Source organism: Grammomys surdaster, unplaced genomic scaffold (assembly GCF_004785775.1).
Source record: "Grammomys surdaster isolate TR1022 unplaced genomic scaffold, NIH_TR_1.0 125580, whole genome shotgun sequence".
NCBI classification, from domain to species: Eukaryota; Metazoa; Chordata; class Mammalia; order Rodentia; family Muridae; genus Grammomys; species Grammomys surdaster.
Genome location: NW_021620426.1, coordinates 667,101 through 689,941, shown reverse-complemented (window position 1 = coordinate 689,941; position 22,841 = coordinate 667,101). Strand labels below are relative to the sequence as shown.

The 22,841-nt window shown below is 34.6% G+C and overlaps 1 protein-coding gene across 1 annotated transcript in view; it reads right to left on the bottom strand.

Moving 5' to 3' along the window:
• The window catches only part of Wdr49 (WD repeat domain 49), a 155,447-nt gene that overhangs the window by 43,891 nt on the left and 88,715 nt on the right, over window positions 1-22,841 (bottom strand). Inside the window, exons 9-14 of the mRNA XM_028786760.1 lie at window positions 17,799-17,914; window positions 7,907-8,037; window positions 6,070-6,168; window positions 3,599-3,760; window positions 1,582-1,769; window positions 882-1,079 (exon numbers count right to left, since the gene is read on the bottom strand). Coding sequence (XP_028642593.1) covers window positions 882-1,079; window positions 1,582-1,769; window positions 3,599-3,760; window positions 6,070-6,168; window positions 7,907-8,037; window positions 17,799-17,914 — 894 coding nt within the window. The remainder of the gene's footprint in view (window positions 1-881; window positions 1,080-1,581; window positions 1,770-3,598; window positions 3,761-6,069; window positions 6,169-7,906; window positions 8,038-17,798; window positions 17,915-22,841) is intronic.

Here is a 22,841-nt window from a genome sequence, read left to right as displayed (position 1 = left end):
GGAGATATAGCACCCTGGCTGTTATCGTGTGCATCTAGGGGCATCTAGGCATCTAGATTTGGAATGTTTAGAGGACTAGTTGCTGATGCCTGGGTTTGTCTTTGTTGTGTGGGTGTTCTATTCTTTAATTTTTATTTCCTTGCTGGATTTTTGGAGCATGTGATAGCTGTATTTTGACTCTTTGAATGGCCTGCTCAGTTGGTGTGTTCATAGGTAATACCTGCTGGAAGATGGACTATAGTGAAGAGCAGAGGGAGGGATTTTAGGAGGGGATGGTCTGTGAGGTCCACAGGAAATGTAGGCAGGGGGAAGAGAAGCTTCAGCTAGTGATCGATCTGAAGCAGTATTAGGGACTACACTGGGAGATTGGGTCTAGGGGAACACACAGAGAGGGGAAAGATTGGCAGGATGCCTACCTGTTATGCTGGCTGTAATGGGCTATTGTTGACCAGGAGATAACTTTTGGCATTAGGGGCTATGGTACAGTGACTAGTAGAGGGAGGAAGGTGAGTACAGATGGCTTGTGTGATCCTCAAGAGATATTTGTAGGGGTGGGTTGGGGTAACGGAGTGAGACTGCAGCGGATGAGCTATTGCAATACTAAAGATGAGACACTAGATATTTCTATTTTAAAAATCCTATAATAAATATATTACACCATCAGAAGCCACCATCTTTCCATGACTCATGTGCCTTTCCCTTCATGGAGATTGTTGCAGCTAATAGTTATCAGGGAAAGTGATAACAGTGTTACAGCTACAGAAATGCCCATCAGTTCATTCATATGCTTCAAAGAGAAGAGGAGCCTTTCATGGAAATAAGGCCAAATTCATAATAAATGTCAAGTAAATTCTACAATAGCAAAGAAAAAATGTGCATACCTGACCAAAGATCAAGGCAGGAGCATCAGAAAGTCCAGTCACACAGACACTGCAGTCTGCAGAAGAGGAAATGATAAGCAAATGACCACCAGACTCACACATCTCCAAGGAACTTATCCAGTCTTCATGAGGTTGAAGTGATCTGAGCAAAGCTGGAGCCTGAGTGATTTTGCTTTCAGTGGAATTAGTACAATACTCCTGCGTGAAAGAAGTGCCCCAACTTTTAGGAATCCAAATATTAAATGAATTGCAATAATGTCACTATTTTAAGTGCCTGATGTGGAACTGGGGAGAAAGGTACATTTAGAGATGATACTCTATAGTATAATTTTAATATGGACCATAGTATAACTCTGGGTGGTTATAAGTAAATAAAGGACCAGCACACTAGATGACATTTAGATTTTTTTTTGTTTGAAAGATGTATCTGACTGTTTATGTCCAAACTCTATGTGTGTGTGTTTGTGCCATGCATGCACACTTGCATGCACATACGCGTGTGTGCATGCATGTGTGTGTGTGTGTGCATGTTTGTCAATTACTTTTTAAAAGTCTCTTCTTTGAATGATTTCTTTAAAATACTCAGGATGAAACACTTTCCACAAAACAGACAAGATGTGACTCACATCACTAGCTACATTTTATGAGATATTTTGCTAAAACAACTAGTGATGGTACTGTGAGAATATTTTTCATTTACCTCTATGTTCCAGATTTTCAACCATCCGTCAGGATCTCCAGTGGCAAGGTATTGATTCAGTTTATCAGTACACATAATAATAGATCTAACTCCAGAATGAGCCAAAAATTCAGCCAGAAGCACTTTCTTAAATGTATCCCAAAACCTGACATAGCCAGATGCTCCACATGACACCAGGTTAGCACCTCCTATTATATAGGGGAAATCTAATTAGGAAAATACACCCAGAAATCCTAAAGTCTTCTGATGCCTTCCCGATGGGGAGCATATGAGAGTAGAGAAGTCGGTAGCACTGAAATCTATCCAGACCACCGTTCTGATGCTCTATATTATAAAACAGGGCTTATTTTATGATAACCTTTTTAGCAACATTAAGCAGAATTTGTGTGGACTATTAATAAGTTATATAAACTATTCCACTAAGTTTGGTTTTCTTTTACTCATTCGCTATATTGATATTGTTTGCAGTTAAGTTAAATAAAATTAATTTCTTTTTTGAATAAATTTATAAAATACTAACTTAAACATTATGACATTATTCTGAAAATATGAAACATATTTTCCATGATAAGCCATTGGACATGTACAGAAGAGGCAACAGCCCTCATATATAAGTCTAGATACATATATCCCCTTATGATAGCACAGATATAGATTTTCTATTAAGCATCCAACAATGGATTCTACTTGTGAGATCATTTAAAAAATTTTATTCAGATACTTATTGTATGCACATATAGAACCATTTCCTGTTAATAGATCTTGAACTAACTATTTACACTTTCCAACTACTTAAAAATGCTCTTTGAGAACATTCTTCTGTGGCAAATTTATTACTGGATAATTCTACGGACTGCTTTGCATTTGCTTTACAATTGTGTTGGTGATAAACAGTATAGTTAAAGTGGAAGTGATAACAGATCTACCTAAGTGGAAACATTCTAGAAATCTAAGGTTAAAATGAATTAACTATGTGGAATTGAAAGTAATCTTAGGATAATATTTCATAATGAGAGGATTAGTATATTTTGAAAAACGGATGGTTTTATAATCTCTTTCAAATTCATCTTAAATATTGCATAAGGGTTTTGAAACAAATAGAGGTATAACTTTATTGATGGTGAAAATTTTATATAAATATCATACAGATTTTCCATTTGCAAATTCAATGTCAAAAAGTGTTTATAAAAAGTATAGCTCAGATGTGTTCATTACTTTCTCCAATTGTATAATGCTCATGTCTTGATCTCTTAGGTTACGCACACACAAAAAAAGTAACTGTCAAATTATAATTTACATAGAAATTCAATGAATCTTCTCTAAGTTGTATTTGTAGAACAAGATGTAAGCTGCATATAAATATTACTATTTTGTCTATAAAGTAACAGTTACTGCACTAAAAAAATGCCTCAAGGTATTACCAATGTTAGTATCTTTATTCACAAAGAAAATCTGACCTATTATATAAAGAATAAATCAAATGGCAATAATACTCTGAACATCTCTAAACAATATTCACATGACGACATGAACCGTACATCCCTTGTAGTGGGATAGGCAATCAGTTCAATCCTCCTCCACTAAGTCATAGCTCCAACTTCTACAGTAAAGTACCTCTTGAGTGCAGTCACATATATTATTCCTTTGATACATATGAGCCTACACATTGACTCATGCATCTGCAGCCTGTATCTAAGTATGCCTTCTGCCTTTCCAAAATACCTATAGATTATGACTTAAACACTGACCTAATTTGTTTGCCATATGAAATAGTTGTTGTAATTATTCTCACTCTGATCTCAACATAGACAACAGATAAATTATTTGGCAGATTTATTTACCACCCTCACCTGTCTGAGCTTCCTGCCCAAGTGTCCCTGACCTTTCATAACCCAGGGCAGGCTTGATATTTATACTATGTCAAGTACTACAAGACCTAGTTAATAAAATAGATTGACCTTCCTTTATTGCATTTTTTATCAAATACAGAAAGGCAAAATGGAAACACATATTTTACCTGTGGCTGCATTGGTTTTCCTTGCTTCAAGAAAGCAAAGCCTCATAACAGCATTATTACCTTCTGTGTCAATCTTTACATTTCGGTCAGCCTGAGTGGCCTGGTCTGCCACACAGTGAGTTGCACAGCTTCTCCTGGCATTTAGCTTTTTGGCTTCTACATCTGTGATAAAGAAAAATCCAGGGCTCTTGGTGAAGAGAACTGTCTTCTGTTCAAATCAGCATGTTTAAACAACAACTTGCCTTCTTCCATCCCAACCTCAGGGGATTTAATCACCACTCCCCATCATGTCTCATAATATATATTGAGTGAACTCCCATCAGGCCTTCTAGTAGTCTCTTCTACAACCTCAACTGGAAACAATGTTTGATTTCATTTTTGCTTTACATATGCCAGGCACACTTCCTGTTATGAATTAATTAGAACTTCAAATCATGGTCATAGTTAATATCACAGACATCCCAATATGTTCAAGATAAATGTGTCTCTAACAGCATGAAATCCTAGTTAGTGCTAATTTTTCAAATATTAAATGAGCATGAAATCAAATGAATAAATACATGTGTACTTAAATAATGTTCTTTAATGGTTCTACGTATTAGTATATTTCTCTGGAAAGGACATTCCTAATGGTAGTTTAGTTATATACTTATATTACCTTCAGGCCACATTATGAAAACTGAAAATGTTTACATCAAAATCTATTGATAGTATGCAGATAGTTTTGTAAAATCTCACAAACTTTCAAAATGAAAAATTTGTTAATGCCCAGTGTGGGATGATAAGTCTGTTGGTAAAGTGTTTGCAACACAGTCAGGAACACCAAGTCCCATCTGCAAAAGGGCACTGTAGTATGTAATTGTATCCCAAAGCTGGTGATGAGGTGAAGATGGATGGATCCCCAGGGTTCACTAGCCATCAACCTAGTCTACTTAACAAACTACAGTCCAGTGAGAGACACTCTCTCAAAAACAAAACATCAAACAAAGGTGGAAGGTACATGAGGAATAGCAGCCAATGTTCCCCTATCGGCTCCCTATGCATATGCCTACATGTTTACTTAAATACACACACACACACACACACACACACACAAAGAGAGAGGGGGAAAGAGGTGGAAGTGAAGGAGGAATAGGAGGAGAGATAAGGAGAATTTTATTAATGTCTTTTAGAAGTTTGACATTGTTATTTGAATGAGAATATCATTCATACTCTCAGTTGTTTAATACTTGATTCCCAGTTGGTAATGCTATTTGAGTATAGTGTGGCCTTCCTATATTAAGTATGTCACTGGAGGCTTTGAGGGTTAAAAGCCACATGGATATCCAGTTCACTTTCTGTTTCATGTTAGCAATTTAAGATGTGAGCACTCAGATTCATGTTCCCACCACAGTGCTTATGTATTTCTGTCCTCCAGAACCATAAATGTAAATAATCTACATCTATAATTTGTCTTTATTGTGGTGTTTTATTGCACTCATAGAAAAATAACCAAAATAAGTATTGTTACTTATGTCTTATTTCTCAGTGTATATAACGATAGCCACAGTTAGAATGCTCTTGGTATAGATGGTACTCCCTTGAAGTCAAGGAGAGAGAAAAAGGCAGAATTATACCATATCCTTGGAATGTTGAGATGAATCGTAATGGTTAGTTCTTTGTACATAAGGCAGCTCAAAGTGTTGTGTCTGCAGTCAGATAATCCCTCAAAATCTTACATTTTTAAATTGGTTTTCATACTCCCAATAAATCACTCTTCAACCACACACACACACACACACACACACACACACACACACACTGCACCCAATGGTGAGTACTTTAATAAAGTTTCATTTATTCTCTATGAGATTAGCTAGTAGAAACAATAGGAAAAAGCTCAACCATAGGAAATCTCATAATCATTATCAAAAGAAGTTAATCTAAAGGAAAAGCCTTAGTTTCTAAACAAGCCAAAATAAAATATGAAAGACAATTGTGGAGACACTTAAGTATAAAATATTCATGTCCTCTGCTAAAGCCAATAAAATATAATAAACTCCTGTCTAATGCTCCTCTCAGGTTTCTAAAGTAAGGAATAATTTATGATATCCAGGTGGCATAATATTTACTACAAGCCCCAGACTGAGGGTGAACAGCCAACCAAGTGAACATAGTTCCCATTTTCCTACTAAAGGATACCTAAGATCACTCAAAGGCAATTCTGAAAGTTTTATTCTCTAAATCTAAACCAGAGGAAAACTGACATAGCATAAAGACAAAAAAATGGAGAGCCATGGATAATTTTCAAAGCCATGTTAGCCTTGATGTTCTTCTTAATCACTGTGATAAGTCTATCCAATCACTAAGCCTTAGAGTTTACAGCCTGTCATCTATAGTTTGGGTGGACACAGAGTCATGTGCATGCATAAACATCCAGGCCTATTACACCCCAACAAAACACAAGATTTCAGTTTCAAACTTATACTCACCTACCACGGATGTTAGCTGCCTCTGGTAACCAGGGTGAAGAACATGGTGAGCATTTTCTGTGTTGTTATTCCACAGAACAATTTCTCCATCATAGCCCCCTGTAGGATCCAAGATAAAGAGCGGAAGTTACCAGATAATTATATAAAATGTGGTCAAATAGAAACAAAAGGACACCTTTATCAATGTGTATTATATAAAATCTTGTTAATAGTAGGTATTCTCTGTTTTTGGAGACATAAATTGTAATGAGACTGGTATTGGTAAAATTTTAATATTTATAGAGTAACCCACATAGTTGGTGAATATGAACAAGCTAACTATCATTTTATTATAATAAATCATTTGGAATAAAGGCACTGAAGTTAAACTAGCTGAGTCCAAGTCCAGCTTGTGCCAATTATCATCTATGTAGCCTTACACATGATATTGAACTCAGCTTGATCACAAAATTAATTCATCTATAAAACCCGGTTAAAAATTGCACTTACCTTATGGGTTATTTTAAGAATGAGAAATATTTAAAGCGGTGCTAAGCACTAGGCAGTGGTTGAGAAAGTATAAATTACCCTTGGACTTCTGTTTGTACACTATTTGTGTGTGCAAGAGAGATTTCTTTGCATTTCTTTCATCTAAATTCCTTGTGAAATGTTTTCTCCAGTCTTAAAATTCTTCCCATATAAAGTCATTTGTTCCTGTTTTGTTTTGATTTTTTTATTAAAAAGAGAGAACAGTTCAAAGAGAAAGAAATATGGTTGAGTCTGTGCTGTGTGGGGAGTCACACAGCAGTGTCCAGATGGCATACAGTATCCCTGGAGGAGAGGACCAATGGCAAATGAGAAGCACAGAAGACAGCTGAGTTAGGGTGGGGCGTATGTACAGTGACTTCTTAGGACAGGGAGAAGATAGAAAAGCCTATTAAGGTTTGTGTTCCTCTGAACAAAGCAATCTACTTAGCTCATAAACTGTTAAGTAAGGCAAAGGATCTCACCTTCCCATGGTGGATCTACTACTGTCCACTCTGATTCTCAAATGTATTATGAACAAAGTGCTTGGCTGAACAATTTCCCTGTATAACTGAGGGCATGAGAATAAATTAAGAGTTATATTACGCCAAAGAGTTAGTTTGTTCTGTTACATACGTATGAAGAAGTTAACATGTCATTTAACATGGGAAGGCAAAGGATCTCACCTTCCCATGGTGGATCTACTACTGTCCACTCTGATTCTCAAATGTATTATGAACAAAGTGCTTGGCTGAACAATTTCCCTGTATAACTGAGGGTATGAGAATAAATTAAGAGTTATATTACGCCAAAGAGTTAGTTTGTTCTGTTACATACGTATGAAGAAGTTAACATGTCATTTTAGATCAAGATGTTCCAATTAAGAAGCATTTGCATGCCACCAAAATATGATTCTTACCCAAAAGCACTAATACTTCTCTTGAAAAATGAGCAATACAACCAGAAGTTAGTGTTTGCTAATGAGTTTATTGTATGCTAAGCACTATGTTGAAATATCACACTGGCTATCTGTACTTTAAAACAAAAACACACCCAAAAAATTCTTAGCCAGAGAGAACTATGAGGTAAAGTTTAAATTAAGCCACAATATCATTGAGTAGATAAGTAGCAGATCCAGGGTATGCAACTAGTGATACAGTACAGAAACTGATAGTCCTAACTACCATAGAAGTAAGAAATTAAAGGAGTTCTAAGACTGCTTCCTTGGGAAATCTATTCTTATTTTTTTTCAGTTGAGAAAAGTCTTTTCTCAAAATTTACCCAAATTCAACCAAACTTCCCTAAGCCATTTTCCAGGGAAGGCTCAATTTACCTGTAACAAGAGTTTGTGGGGGTAAAAATGCAGCACACAAGATGTCATCTTGGTGATGGACTCCCCCTTTCCACTCTTCAGACTGGATGAAAAACTGATTAAAGTTCTGAGGTCGAAATACAGTAACTGCTCTGTAAAAATGATATAGAATTTAGCTGCAAATCTAAAATTGGTACTGATATTGAGTAGCCATCATCCACTTCAATGGCACAATTTGAAAAGTCTAAAAGACTACCTTCCAGAATTTTATTGTTACCTGTCATTCATAATAAAATAAGTTTCCCACTGAAATTTCTTTAAAACTCTCACATTGAATATCTAATAAATTATAAATGCTTAATGTAGGAATGTCAATTACCTTTTGTAACTACTAAAAGCAAGGATACATACATTTATCAGATTAATTATCTATTCCCAAGGCCCTAAAACAAAAATTTCCTCACATGAAACTATTAAGAGTTCTATGGCAGTAATAATAAAAACCAGAGTAGGTCTATGAACAAATATTGTCTGGTACTGTAATAAAATGAGTTTGATTTCTTTCATCAAAGCGTCTTTGTACGGTGTATAATGTGTAATCATTCCCTATAGTATTTTCCAGAATTGTGGTAGCCATGGAGTCTATTCTCTTGCAGTCCACTATATCTTTAACAGCTATCATTTGTGAAAAGTGTTAGAAAAATCTCATCCCCAAGAATTATGGCACCTGGAAAATACAGAAATTACAACTTTAGAAAATCAACCATGTAGTCCTGCTGACAAACTTGAGAAAGACCAGGATGGATACAGAGTGGGCAATCTGAAGCCTAGGAGGGAATGAAGGACTATAGATAGCAGGTTATAGGAGAGTAAGCACTGCTTTATTTCTACTCTGGAGGCCAACCCATATAAAAATGTCCCCTTCTTTTCATGGCTAATCTCAGTTCAAATGAGCGTCAGTTACCCTAGCTTGAGTCTTTATTGCTATTCTTCCTCTCCTTTCTGACACTGTGCTTCCTCACCCAGTTGATTGTCCTACAAATATTAGTGTTTATTTGTGAGCAAGAAGCTTTCTTCTCCTCCTTGAAACTCTTGTTTCCAGTATGGAAAATACATAACATTGGTAAATTGTCATATATTGTTTGCATCTGCTGAGGAGCTGGCTCTGAAAGCAGGATCCACCCTCTCAATCTCCAGACCCAAGCATGTTTTTCTGAAAGTATCCTTTGTCTCCGGATAGGCTACTCCCCTGCCAACACTGTGAAAAAGAGGGGGCAGGGAAATAACAGCAAACTAGCCCAAGAGTAAAAACAGGTAGACAGTAAACCATTTCCAGCAGATATTTAAATTTTTTATATCATGATATAAAATCCCTACAGTTGGACTGGATTCAGTCATGAGAAGCTTATACATGGAGAAAATATTAAATTAAAAACTCAAGTTGATTGCATCACACTCTCCAGTCCATTTCTGCTAGATGTTTCGAGCACTAGTTTTGATAAGGTTTTGCTATCTTCCTGTCTATCAATTATCTATCTATTGCTTGCTGCTCATTCCAAACCAAAAAAAAAAAAAAAGAATATTATGGATCACACTCTCCAGATAGTACAAGAACTGTGTTCTTGCTTCTCTGCCTGCTCTCTTTATTATCCATTCCTGGGCGTTAATTTTTCGCCCCTTTCTTTCTCTCACCCCTTTGAGCTAAGCATCATTCATTGCAATTTTTCTCCTTCTCTCTGTTAAAACAGAGATTCCATGTACCACCGTAGATTCCAATATTACTTCCATACAAATGGCCTTTTATTGATCTTCATTCACACTTACCAGGATTGGATAGTTTTCATTTGCCAGATGATAGTTCAATACATACAATCTTTCCATTGCTAAAATATATTAACACATGACAAATCAAATTTTGCCAGCTTCTTTCCACACTCTATTATGAATTTCATAATTTGGTTCACAGGCCTGCATCACAGCATCCCATGTGCCATTTCTTTCTCTCGTCACAAATACTTACATGTTTACATTATCTACCCATGACATATTCATTCATTTTACTTCCACTTTAAACAACCACTCATAGTTTCCTAGTACAGAGTTCTCCACCCCACTAGTCAACAATTTTAAGAGGCTCCTATGTCATTGTTACTAAGTCTTGTATAGGATGAAGAAGTTATCTATACAAGATAACTTCTTCATCCTATACAAGATTTACCTGTATATTTTGAAGCTTTTAATGTAATCTTGTTCTTAAGCAATTATTGATTCTCCACAGAATTCCTTAACCATTTAGAACCAGGGGCTCAAAATAAATAAAACTCTAAGTGAAATGTGGTAAGTGCTAAAGCAGCACTGACAGGAGCACAAATCATGGATGTCCATTTGAGGGCTGATATTTACTGTAGATAATAACAAACACATAAGTCATGGAAAACGAAACACAATAGAGAGAAGAGACAGGAAAATGAAAGACTAAGTTGACACCTTGCTTAAAAATATTTTCTGGATTTTCATTTCCTAAATTACAAAATTCAAATGTGTGCACCTGTTTTCAAGATCCAATGATATATAGATTTAATCTCTTTCTAAAGTCTTATTTTACCCAATTTTTCTACCATTGCCTACTAGCAATGTATGAATTCTCTATCAAATTTTGACACACCATAAAGTACATATTCTTTGTACAACATTAGAAAAGGTTATTTTTATTAAAATAGATGTTGTATAACACCATAAAGTATTATGTTCACCTGAATTGTACAAATGGATTACAAGGTTTCAAACTTACTGCCTTATAGGAATGTTTATGAATGTCAGGCCTATCCAGAGCTAAGTTACTGAAAAGCACATTGCCTTGCCCAAACTGCATTCTTTCTGTTCTTTAAGCACCTCAGACATTTCTAGATGTTTGTTCTATTCTTCTATGGGAGCCTTATATTTATGTATGTCATTCACCATCTTCTGAGGCCACTAATATTCCATGAAGCTTCTATAAGAACTAGTATAAAGAACTATATTTCTTATAGAAATATAACTTCCATAAGAAACAGCTTCTTTCTGACTTCTTGAATTTTCACTTTCACTAATTAGATTATCACTATCAATCTCATTTATTAGATTCGGTATATCTGGTTTTATGTTGAGGTTCTTAATTCACTTAGACTTGAGCCTTGTGGAATGTGATAAATATGGATCAATTTGCATTTTTCTACATGTAGACTACCAGTTAGACCAGCACCATTTATTAAAGATGATTAATTTTAAAAAAAGAGTGTAAGTCGAAGATCCTCAGTTTGATTATAAGTACAGAGAACCATGGATCTTCATTTCTTGAGCTTCTATAACTACCCCCCCCCACACACACACACCTAGGATTCTCCATGGAGTCTCTTACCCACTCTTGTGCATCGTTTTCTTTGATAATATTCATCACTGGGCAGCATTGTGTTCTTTACTTTTTTGTTTGTCTCTTTTTTGTTACTTTGTTAGTTTGTCTGTTTTTGTGTCCCATTAATGAAAGAAAGAAAGAAAGAAAGAAAGAAAGAAAGAAAGAAAGAAAGAAAGAAAGAAAGAAAGAAAGAAGGAAGGAAGGAAGGAAGGAAGGAAGGAAGGAAGGAAGGAGACCTCATGGAGGTAGGAACTTTTCTACTTGCATCATCAATACTAAGATAATAATTCATACATAACAGGCACTGTACAAGTATCTACCAAAAACAGTTTAAGAATTATTCCTCTATTTTGAAAAAATAATAATTTTAATATGAATATCATTAATTATAGTTTAGAAAGATGTCATAATTAAGAAAATACAAAGTTCTAAAATTCACAGTACTATCATATCATGTGTATATTTCTAAGTTTATCCTCTAGTAGCTTAATGGAAAGGTGAGTATGGAGTGGGCCTGAGAAACACAAATCAATCTTTTATCTATTGTGTGAGCCAAGTTTCAATGTCAAATGTCTTTTTCTCAAGATTCTCATATTAAATGAGAATAGATATATTCAGGGTACACAGCTCAAGGCATGGAATGCTTTGCATAATATGCTACAAAAAAGTAGCCATTTGACATTTGACCTTTTGTGTCAAAACATTGAAAACCTAATTACCTAGCACCTTTCCCTTGTAAGCTAACCTAAAATTTTTATTTGAAATGACAGGGATCCTTAAAATGCTCCAAGAATCCACAGTCAGTTGTCACCTTTTCCATTTCAAAGACTACGTTTTTTTAAATTTGGACTTTGCCAAGAACAAAATTAAGTTTCAGAAAGAGCCAGTTTTCAGGTCAATAGGAGTCAGATAATCGTGTCCTTTGGCATTGAAGAAGTTTTACCAGCTCTGTTTCATCTTTCATAGGTCCTGAGAGTATTGTCCTGAGTCATTCTGCCACATTGAAAAAAAAAAAAGCTGATTAAGAAAAGAACACTATCAATGATCTGGTACTTCAGGGGTTGATTGCTCCTGTGATGTTGTTCCAGTTATTTTAAACCTCATTAATACTTCTCCTTTGATCCATCCATGGTTTTAAAGATTACTAATGAGTATCTCAGAAGCAGAAAATCCATTCCAAATGAACTTGTTTTGATTTTTCTCCTCTTCCCTTCTTCCTAAAATCTGTGAGGTCAAACTTTGGACATTGAAATAATCATAAGATCAGGTTTAGAAAGTCTTTGTGACTTTCAAATATACATATCCTCTCCTTAGTTCCAAAATAACAGATTTCAAATAAGTCACAACTTCAGATTCATCCATTTTGGCTCTTATTCTAATAATAAGAATTAATTGAGTTTCATGAGGCTCTCATTCTGTGGAAAGGCGATTATTAAAACCTTAATATTTTTTCGTAGGTCAGTTTTATTTCAGAGAAACTTCAAATCCTTAAGGTCATTTGATTTAAAAAAAAGTTTTAAAGAACAAATTAAACCTGAAATAAACTAATTTAATTTCTAACATCATATATAGAATATGCATATAGATTTAGAGAATAGGACTTTGAGAGAAGTGCATAAAGAGAAATTTTAAGAGTCAAATTTTATAGTAATAGAATCTTCATAAACAAAAGTTCAGATACATGTATAAGGTGATAGTTATCCTAAGTCACTGTTACCCATTTCACAATATGTACAGATATTAAACAGACTCCTTTATACTGAAAACATGAGTACACACTGTTTTTATTTTGCAATTATACCTAGATATAAAACACAAATTTCTCCTATACCCAAATAGAAGAGGGAAACCTGTCTGTATTTAATAGGCTGTAAGTACACAAGAACATAAGCTTAGGGCAATTTAAGATATTAAATCATTGTGAGTATTAGTTACTATGGCTATACATATCACAAGTCTAGACTGAACAAACACAACTAACTGGCTACTTGTTCATTTAATTTTACTACTTAAATATGGCCAAGGATGCAAGAAGATAATTTTGAACTGACTTTCTCTCAATTCAGTTTTTAAGTGTATTTTACTTAAAATAACTATAAATTTATTTCTATCAATTTTACATCTGGGATTCTGCCTTATGATAGGATATGATTAATGGGTTTCTACAGATCATGAGTTCTCTAAATCTCTTTACTTGGGATAGTGTTTACAATATATTTTTACTGCTGCCTGCCTTGTATATTATAAATTTCAAAATCAGATGTGATATATTGACAACAGGAATCAAGATTCTTTGCAATCAACATGCTCTATTTTCTAACTCAGTGATTACCATCTAGGTATAGCTTTTAAAATTGTATGGGAATGAAAGGGGAAATATATTTACCTAAATCTTCAGAGTCCTCTTAAATAAATAATAAGTATTGTGTGTGTAGGGGTTGCCTCACTATGATTTTATTGCTCTATTAACCAACAGTCCATTCGAGAGTGAAAGACGGACTTTAGACTATGAGACAAGTTCTGCTGCATTCTAGGATTATAAACCTTCCCAGCCTGTCAACCTCTTTAAGCCTCAATTTTCTCCTCCAAACAAAGAAAAATAGCATTTCTCTCTAGTTATAAATATAGAGTAGACTTATATATCTATAGTTGTTGCTACTTACAAGGAATAGCTTGTGGTGTTCAGCTCTTCATATAGAGGAATTTTAATCCATTAATTTGGCTCTGTCAAGGGATAACAACCAAAGACCTTCTAGGTCTGTTTAATCTAGTTGAAATGATACCCTTTTAATCCCTCAGTCTGGAATATAGACATGCCCTTAGTACATACCTTTAATTCCAAACAATGTAGGTAAAATTAGTTTGTTGAAGAAAGCAACCATATTTGAAAGTGGCATCTAACTGATGAACAGAGAAAGAATTGGAGAAAGATTTAACAGAATTAGTCAGAGATAGGATATGGCCAATACTCAGGAGAACAACACAGGAAAGAAAAGCTACTTAAAGGCAACACAGAGAAAGCAGGCAAAGGGAGAGAGAAGAGGCAGTATTATCAGATTAATTTTAGAGAGACAGATTTCAGGCAAAGACAGAAAGAGCCAGAGAATGACAAGGAGACAGAAGATTAGAACATATTGCCAAAGTTAATATGTGGTAAAGCAGAGAAATTCAGAGAAACTGAGAGAAGCCAGATTGAGTCAATGAACTTGAAAAGAAGTTTGAGCCAGAAGAGCTGAGTTAGGACAACCAACCAGAGTTCAAAAAGAACTAGAAAGGATAATCTTATTCAGCAATAAATCTCTGAGATGAAAATTACATCTGACAAATATGTTACTTTTGTACCTTACTGCGTAGTTTCCTTATCTACTGTTAATTCATTCAATGAATATTTTTGTATATATTCATAAGTATTTTACAAATATATTTTAAATATATTATGAATATCTCATATTAGACTTAGTTATATATTTTAGAAATATCACATATATCTTAAGAATATCTGCAAAACTTAGTTCTATATTAAAATATATATAGCAAATCAAATGGATACAATTAAGGAATATTATACACATAACATAGGAATAAATATTTGTATGTTCAACAAAGTACAAAAGAATAATGTTGCTGGGCGGTGGTGGCGCATGCCTTTAATCTTAGCACTTGGGAGGCAGAGGCAGGCAGATTTCTGAGTTCGAGGTCAGCCTGGTCTACAGAGTGAGTTCCAGGACAGGCCGGGCTATATAGAGAAACCCTGTCTCGAAAAACTAAAAAAAAAAAAAAAAAAAAGAATAATGTGCACAAAGGCAAAAGGAAAATATATTTCCTTTATTCTAGTTGGAAAAATGAATGTCGTTCTCATGGCCATCTGGCCATCCCTCCCGTTCGTCCCCATACCTGATCTTGATCCAAGGGAGCCCCCCATCCACTCAAAGTAGAAGGGGAAGGAAAATGGGAAAGGATTGTGGGAGGAGTTGACTGGAAGCCAGGCAGTAAGTGGGATATAAAGTGAATAAGTAAAAATAAAAATAATAATAGTAAATTTTTAAAGAATGCTCTAGTAGGGAAGATATCAGAACAGATCTTAAAATAGAAATAAATATTAACTACATTTTAAAAACAGGATAGGAATTTCAGTAGTGAAAAAATAAAAACATGAGGATGTTTAGAGAATCTATTTAAGGACTGAGAAGTTGACAGAATAGGACAAATTAAAGTGCTATGGCATTCATCCAAGCAGACATGATGCCCTAAACAATACAGCTGTGGTACTCACAGAAGCAGATGTCCAAATAGGACATAAAAATGAAAGAGCCGTAGTGACTACTAGGTTGTAAATTTAAAGAAAAATCAATTAAAATGGTGGGGGGGTTACACCTGTGGTCGTGAAGTAAAACTCAAACTCTGAAAGGAAAAGTGGCTTCAGAGAGGAGGCTAAACAATGTGTTCAGTGTAGAATATGGAGGACTGACTATCTAGTATATAAGCAGAGGAGTAAGCTTAGAGGGAACAGCTTAAGGCAGAGATTTGAGGTATCTAGAAGACATTGCCTGCCTACTAAGATGAAGGTAAGGATTAAAATAGATGGTGTATGAAAAGTACCAACTGCTTCATGGTACCATACATAAAGTAAACCAGCCAGTGTATTTAGGTGCCTCATTCAATAAAAGCAATTTCTACTCTATCCTGAGCATAATTATAAAACCAATCTCTATATTTAGATAGAACCTGAAGTTAAGGTCTCAGCTTAACCTTACAGGCTCTGTCTGGATTTAGCAGAAAGCTAAATAATCTGATTGTCAATCTTTACTTCCTTCTCTAATCACTAAACCTTACTGGCTGGCTTCACAGGTCATATTTCCTCTGCTTTACCAAGTATTTGCTGTGTGCCTTTATGAGATAAAAGCCTCTTAGTAGAAATGATCCTGTCTGGTTCATGAAAAATCTGTCCTAACAAAATGTCTCTAAGGAAATCTATTTTGTAAATCAGCATCTTTATAGATATAGATATTTATATGTTGCATAATATAACCGGTAATTCATTGATGAAAGCTCCAGATAAAGGACTCAAGGCTGACAACTCTGAGAAAGATGGAAAAAGCAGAGAAGGAAACAGAAGAGTGCTGATTTTCTTTTATTCTAGTCTTTCTAAATCTCTTAGTTCATAGGCACGAACTAACATTCTGCCAACATATATCAGAATATAAGATGTTTCTTTAGAACACATTTTAACAACTTGACACATAAATAGTTTAAATTTTATCTTGTAAGCAATCAGAAATATTTTCATTGGTGCTAATTTTAACTATGACTACATAAAAATATAAAGAAATGCTATCTGGAAATTTTGTCTCGTATTGACTAATTTTTTAATTTCTTTTTCACATTTTCATTGTAAATTGGATAAGTTGGACATCATACCCTCACCCTGTCATGGAAGTAAAGACATTTCTTTACTAACCATAGCCTAGCTGTAGATAGCCTCAGCCTGCTGCAGTTGTAAGTTTATAGAGGATAAAGATTGTTCCCAGTCTTGTCCTTCAAGCTAAAGATGATTAAATGAGTCCTTAATATCAAGTGGAATGGTCTGAAATATACTTTTTTATCATCAAACTGTCCCTGAAAACACTGTTTGTCCACATATAATCATTCCAAGATTTAAAAAAAAAAAGAGTCTTTTCTATGATTGAAAAAAATCACCCAATATACCCTGCTGATATTCTAGTTATTGAAACTGTTTAAACCCTAGCTTCAAACAACAAATGTTATGATCATATAACAAGAAATATTTGGAAAATTACCTATTACAGTAACATTTTGTGAATTATCACAATTGTAAGTGATAAATGCTCAAAACACAGCACACTTAATTTTCCTGGTATTTATACAGGAGAGTAGAACCTGGCTACTTTGTCTTCTCTACAAAAGTAAAAGGAAGCAAAAAAATATTCTAATTTTGAAAAATATTTATCCTAATAACATTATGGAAGAAGTGTTTCTCTGGAAGACACAGTGTGCCATGTGAGGTGCATTTCCACAGTGACTGAAGAAGGTACTAGCACAGGTGTCAGGGAACCATTTTGCTCCTGTACCAAGGAATAGAGTTCCTGTCATGATGAACCTAACCATGTGGTTTATAGACCTTAACAATTGGTTTGTGGAAGGGAAAAGGGAAAGATATCCTGTACAACTGGGGGGGGGCAATCTATAATTCTGAGTTTGCTCAATTTACAGTATAGGAGAAACATGGAATCTCAAGGGATAACATTACATATTTATTGAAAAAATTTAAATAAAAGACCACATTTTCAAACCCAGGAGAAAGTTCCAAATAGTTCTTCTAGTCACCCAACCTGTGTAGTCATACCATATTTTATTCATGATCATTTATTCAGTACCAACTCACCTACCTAAGCTCCCAACAAGTTAATGAGTCTCCCCAATGAGACTCCCTTTTATATTTTAGTTTAAATAAAAAAAAAACCACTTCTTTTCTCTTCTGGCAATTTATATAGCATATCATACCTCTCCCAGCCCACAACCAGGATAGTCTTCTTAAGAACCAGGATCTGTGAAATTTCCACAACTCCATCTTGCCCAACATTAAGAATATGGTGACAATATCCATTAAAGTCCCATACCTTTAAAAGAAAAATAAAAATCAACACTGAAATAGAAACATAAAAATATCATCAGTGTTTGGAAGAAAAAACAGTGTAATAGGAAGCATTTGTTAAATGTGGTACTTGCATTCTGTAGTAGTTTATCTTAATTGTCAATTTTGTGGAATTTAAAAACACTTAGGAGACAAATATCTGCATGTTTACTCTGAAGGTGTTTTTAAAAATAATTAACTCATGAAAAGATCCATTCTGAATGTGAGCAGCTCATTCTGTGGGCTGAGATCCCAGACTGAATCAAGAGTAGCATAGAATATGGATGCTATGTTGGCAATTATCTGCCTCTGCTTCATGACTGCAATTCAAATGTGACTATCTTCTTCAGGCTTCCCCACCATGATGCACCTTACAACTTGGGAGGAAACCACTATCTGGACCAAATGCCAAGCTTGATCACTAAGTCCAACACCCAACTCAGAGACCCCCTATTGAATCAGAGGTCACACCAATCACCAGAAATCTAGGCCACAAAGACCAGAAGAGCAAAGAATAAATAAAAACCAAGGAGCAAAACACTGATCCAACAAGAACAAAATCAGAAATTGCAAACTAGACCTATAATCATTCCAGATGCTTAGATACACTGTTAAAAAAAAAAATCAACAATAGCCAGGACAATATAGGACCACCAGGGCCAGCTGTCTTACTACAGCAAACCCTGGATATTCCAATGCTACTGATGCACAAGAAAACTATCTTAAAACCAACTTTATATTTGAAAATTCGAAGAGCTTTAAAACATGCACTAACCCTTGTTTGAAATCCAGATCCTGTCCCAATTTTATCTCTTGCTATCATAACATCATAGAGAACCGCAGCTAACTTACAAATATGTCACTGAAAATGCCCAGATCCAGCCTTCCAAATGTAGACTGTTATTTCTAATATTGGATTGATTTCTAGACCAGTCTGTGATTGGTTTTTTTCTCTTCTACAATATTTATTGTAAGTCACATTGACTCTATAATTTATAATTGTGTAGTTAGAGGGGTCTATCAACCAACTTTTGTCTTACTGCCCTGAATATTAGAAAACCTTGTTTCTCTGAAAAAAAAGCTTGAAAGTGCTGGAAGAAGTGAGTTAGGCTTTAAGCAGAATCAAGAGGTTAGCAGGCTTGATTATTGCTGGTATAACACCTTTAATTTCATTAATTGTTAGCACCACTGCTTCTACAATAACATTGACACAAAGAGTTAAGACAGCTATTATTGTTAATTATCTAGCAAAAAAAAATGTTACTAATGTATTGAGTATACAAAAGCATTTATATAGATGTCTGGAACAATGGATTGATACTCTATAACCTACTCAAATTATTTGAAGGAGATTCAGGGTTCAAGAGTTAGGAGCCATCTTAAATGTCATGACAAATATCATTGGAGTCATGTAACTTTTAAAATTTACAATTATTATCAGTATAATTAGAAAAAAGTTCAAAGACATGTGTATAGTATTTGGCATAAACCTAACACCTCTCTGAGTATTTTAATTTTGCATAGTGAGATTAAGAATTTAAAGAATGCTGCTCTGTTGAGCTTTGATGATGCAGATAATGCCTATAAAATTATCCATGACTTGAGGTCAGTATTTCCATTTTGGTCAAACCTCAGGAATGGCATATATAGCTTGATCATGCTAGCCCTTCTTGTCCTGGGAATATTTTTATTCTTGCCCATCATATTAAAGCTTCTCTCTAGTTACATCAACAGGCTGGCAGCCAAAGTAAATGACTTGAAATTGAAAGTGGACTCCCAGACAGAGTTATTAATTTAACAGGCTGGCAAGCCAAGGACAGGTAGGATTCTGCACAGAGCCTTACCAACCTAAGACATAAATGCTTTGCTAATGATAATGCATATTCCATGGTGGGTAAGGAAGGCTTTCTTGTCAGAACAGCCTAAGACAGGCTCAGTCTGGTTTATGCAATAAAAAGGGGGAGATGTGGAGAGCTTTGGGGGCTGAATTTGACATTGGCCAAAGACAAGGGAATGGGCTGCTTAGAAGGAATCTGACATTAGGCTAGAAGAACAAAGTAATTTCAGGCAGAAATTTAAATCGTAGGCTAGAACAAAGAAGAAATTTCAGGCAGGAATCTAAATCATAGGCTAGAACAAGGAAGTAATTATAGGGAGAAATCTAAATCTTAAGCTAGAACAAAGAAGTAGGCCTCAGGCATGAAAATGACTTTGGGCTAGGACAGGGAACTAGGCTCAGATATTTTGGTCATCCTGATAAGCCCTTAGAAATATTGATCACAGGAATGATCACGGGACTCTGTTTATTGTCTTCCATGTTCTTTGGCTATCTGGGTTTATTGTCTTCCTTGTTCCTGGACTATTTGCATCTATTGTATTGCTAGTTCCTCAACCTAGAACTGACCTTAATACTTGCATGTGATTTTAACAGTATAAAAGCAAAAAAGGAGGAGAAGGGATGGCATAGAGAATTAATGGGGAGGCGGGGTGGAGAAGGGGGATGGCATCTGAAATGTAAATAAATAAAATATTCAATAAAAAAATCCAACTTTATGGAGATTATAGAGATTTTTTGTTTTTCCTCTGGAAAAAAAAAATTGTAGTTTTATTTGACTAGAGTTGCCCCAGTAGACAGATAGTACTGCCTTTTAAATGAAGGCAGTAAAATGAAGTGCAATTGTCTTCAATAAAAGCAAAAAAGAAAACATTATTTGGACATTTTTACATTTGTTTGACCAACAATCGGAAATTCTAAATATGGTATCAATCCTTTTCACTACAAGCCAGTATGTTTGGCAAATTATGTATTTTGAAGAGAACATCAAGACTCCATTGCTAAAATTAGATATTGTTGTTAATAAATTGATGATAGAGGTTCTTAAATAGGACATGAATAAATCCCTTAAAGAAATCCAGGAAAAGGCAAACACTAATTGGAGAAAATAAATAAAGCCCTAAAGCCCTAATAAAGCCCTAAAGGAAGGAAAATACAAACAGCTGAAAGAAATGAATAACCCTTATCCATATAGATAAAAAGACCAAAATGGAAGGTAAACAATAAATTCCTTAAAGAATGCCAGGAAAGCACACACACACACACACACACACACACACACACACGTGTGTGTGTGTGTGTGTGTGTTTTTAAATTACATGCAAGTATTAAGGTCAGTTCTAGGTTGAGGAACTAGCAATACAATAGATGCAAATAGTCCAGGAACAAGGAAGACAATAAACACACACACACACACACACACAGTAGAAAGAAACAAATGAAATTATTCAAAACCTTAAATGGCAGTATAGAAACAATGAAGAAAACACAAACTGAGGTAGTTCTTTAAATGGAAAATCTAGGTAAGCAAACAGGAACTACAGACACAAGCATCACCAACAGAATACAAGAGATAGAAGAAAGAATCTGAGATATTGGAGATACAGCAGAAGAAATAGATTCATCAAACAAAGAAAATGTTAGGTCTAAAAAAAGTCCTGACACAAAACATACTGAATGACTATTTTGTCAAGGCAGAAATGAAGAAATTAAAGACTTCCTTGAATTCAATGAAAAATGAATGAGTAACACAATCAAACTGGATTATCACATTGAAAATTATCCCAAAAGGAAAGTTTATTGCACTAATGAACTTCATAAAGAAATTCAAGAGTTCTCACACTAGCAACTTAATAAAATAACTGAAAGTTTCAGATTTAAAAAAAGGAAAGAGAACAACCATACACCGAGAGAAGTATAAAACAGGAAATAATCAAAATGAAGGCTGAAATCACTAAAATAGAAACAAGGAGCACAATAAAAAGAATTGATGATATAAAAAATTGGTTCTTTGAAAATCAACAAGATAGACAAACCCTTATCAGAATTAACTAAAAGGCAGAGTAATTTGGATAATATCCAAATTTTCAAACTCAGAAATAAAAAGTGCAACATAATAACAGACCAAGGAAATTAAAAAATTATTAGGTCATATTTCAAAAACATGTACACCCCAAAACTGGAAAACTAAAAGAAACACAAACTTTTCTCAATAGATACCATTACCAAAGTTGAATCAAGATAACTCTAAATAGACCTGTAGTCTCTTAAGAAAATAGAAGCAGTCATTAAAAGAACATATAAACAAAACAAACAACAACAAGAATAAAAAAGAGACAGATGGTTTTAGTGCAGAATACATAATTCTACCAGACTTTTAAAGAACAGCTAATTTCAATCCTCCTAATAATATTCCACAAAACAGAAACAGAAGGACCACTGATAGACTCGTTTTTGAATCCATGGTCACCCTGATACACAAACCACACAAAAAGTCAACAAAGAAAGAGAAACACAGACACTTCCCCTCATAAACATTGATGCAAAAATACTGAAAAAATACTTGCAAACCAAATCTAAAAACACATCAAAAGGATTACCAACATGATCAGGTAGGATTCATCCTAGAAATGCTAGGATAGATCAACATATGAAAATCTATGTAACACACCATATAAACAAACCAAAAGGAAAAAAAAGCATTTGAGTAAATTCAACATCCCTTTCAGATAACAGGCTTGGAGAGATCAGGGATATAAGGGAGATACCTAAATATAATAAAGGAAATTTACAGCAAACCTATTGCCAACAACAAATTTAGATGTAATTATGGAGAGAAATTGAGAGAAATTCAAAGCAATTCCACTAAAAATAGGAAAAAGACAAGGTTGTCTGCTCTTTTCATATCTACTCAGTATATTTCTTGAATATTTCTACAGCAACAAGACAGCTAAGAGATTAGAAGGGGGCATAAATTATAAAGAAAGAAGTCAAAGAATTGCCATTTGCAGATATGATAGTAAACATAAACAACCCCAAAAATTCCACTGGGGAATATTACAGCTGATAAATAACTTTA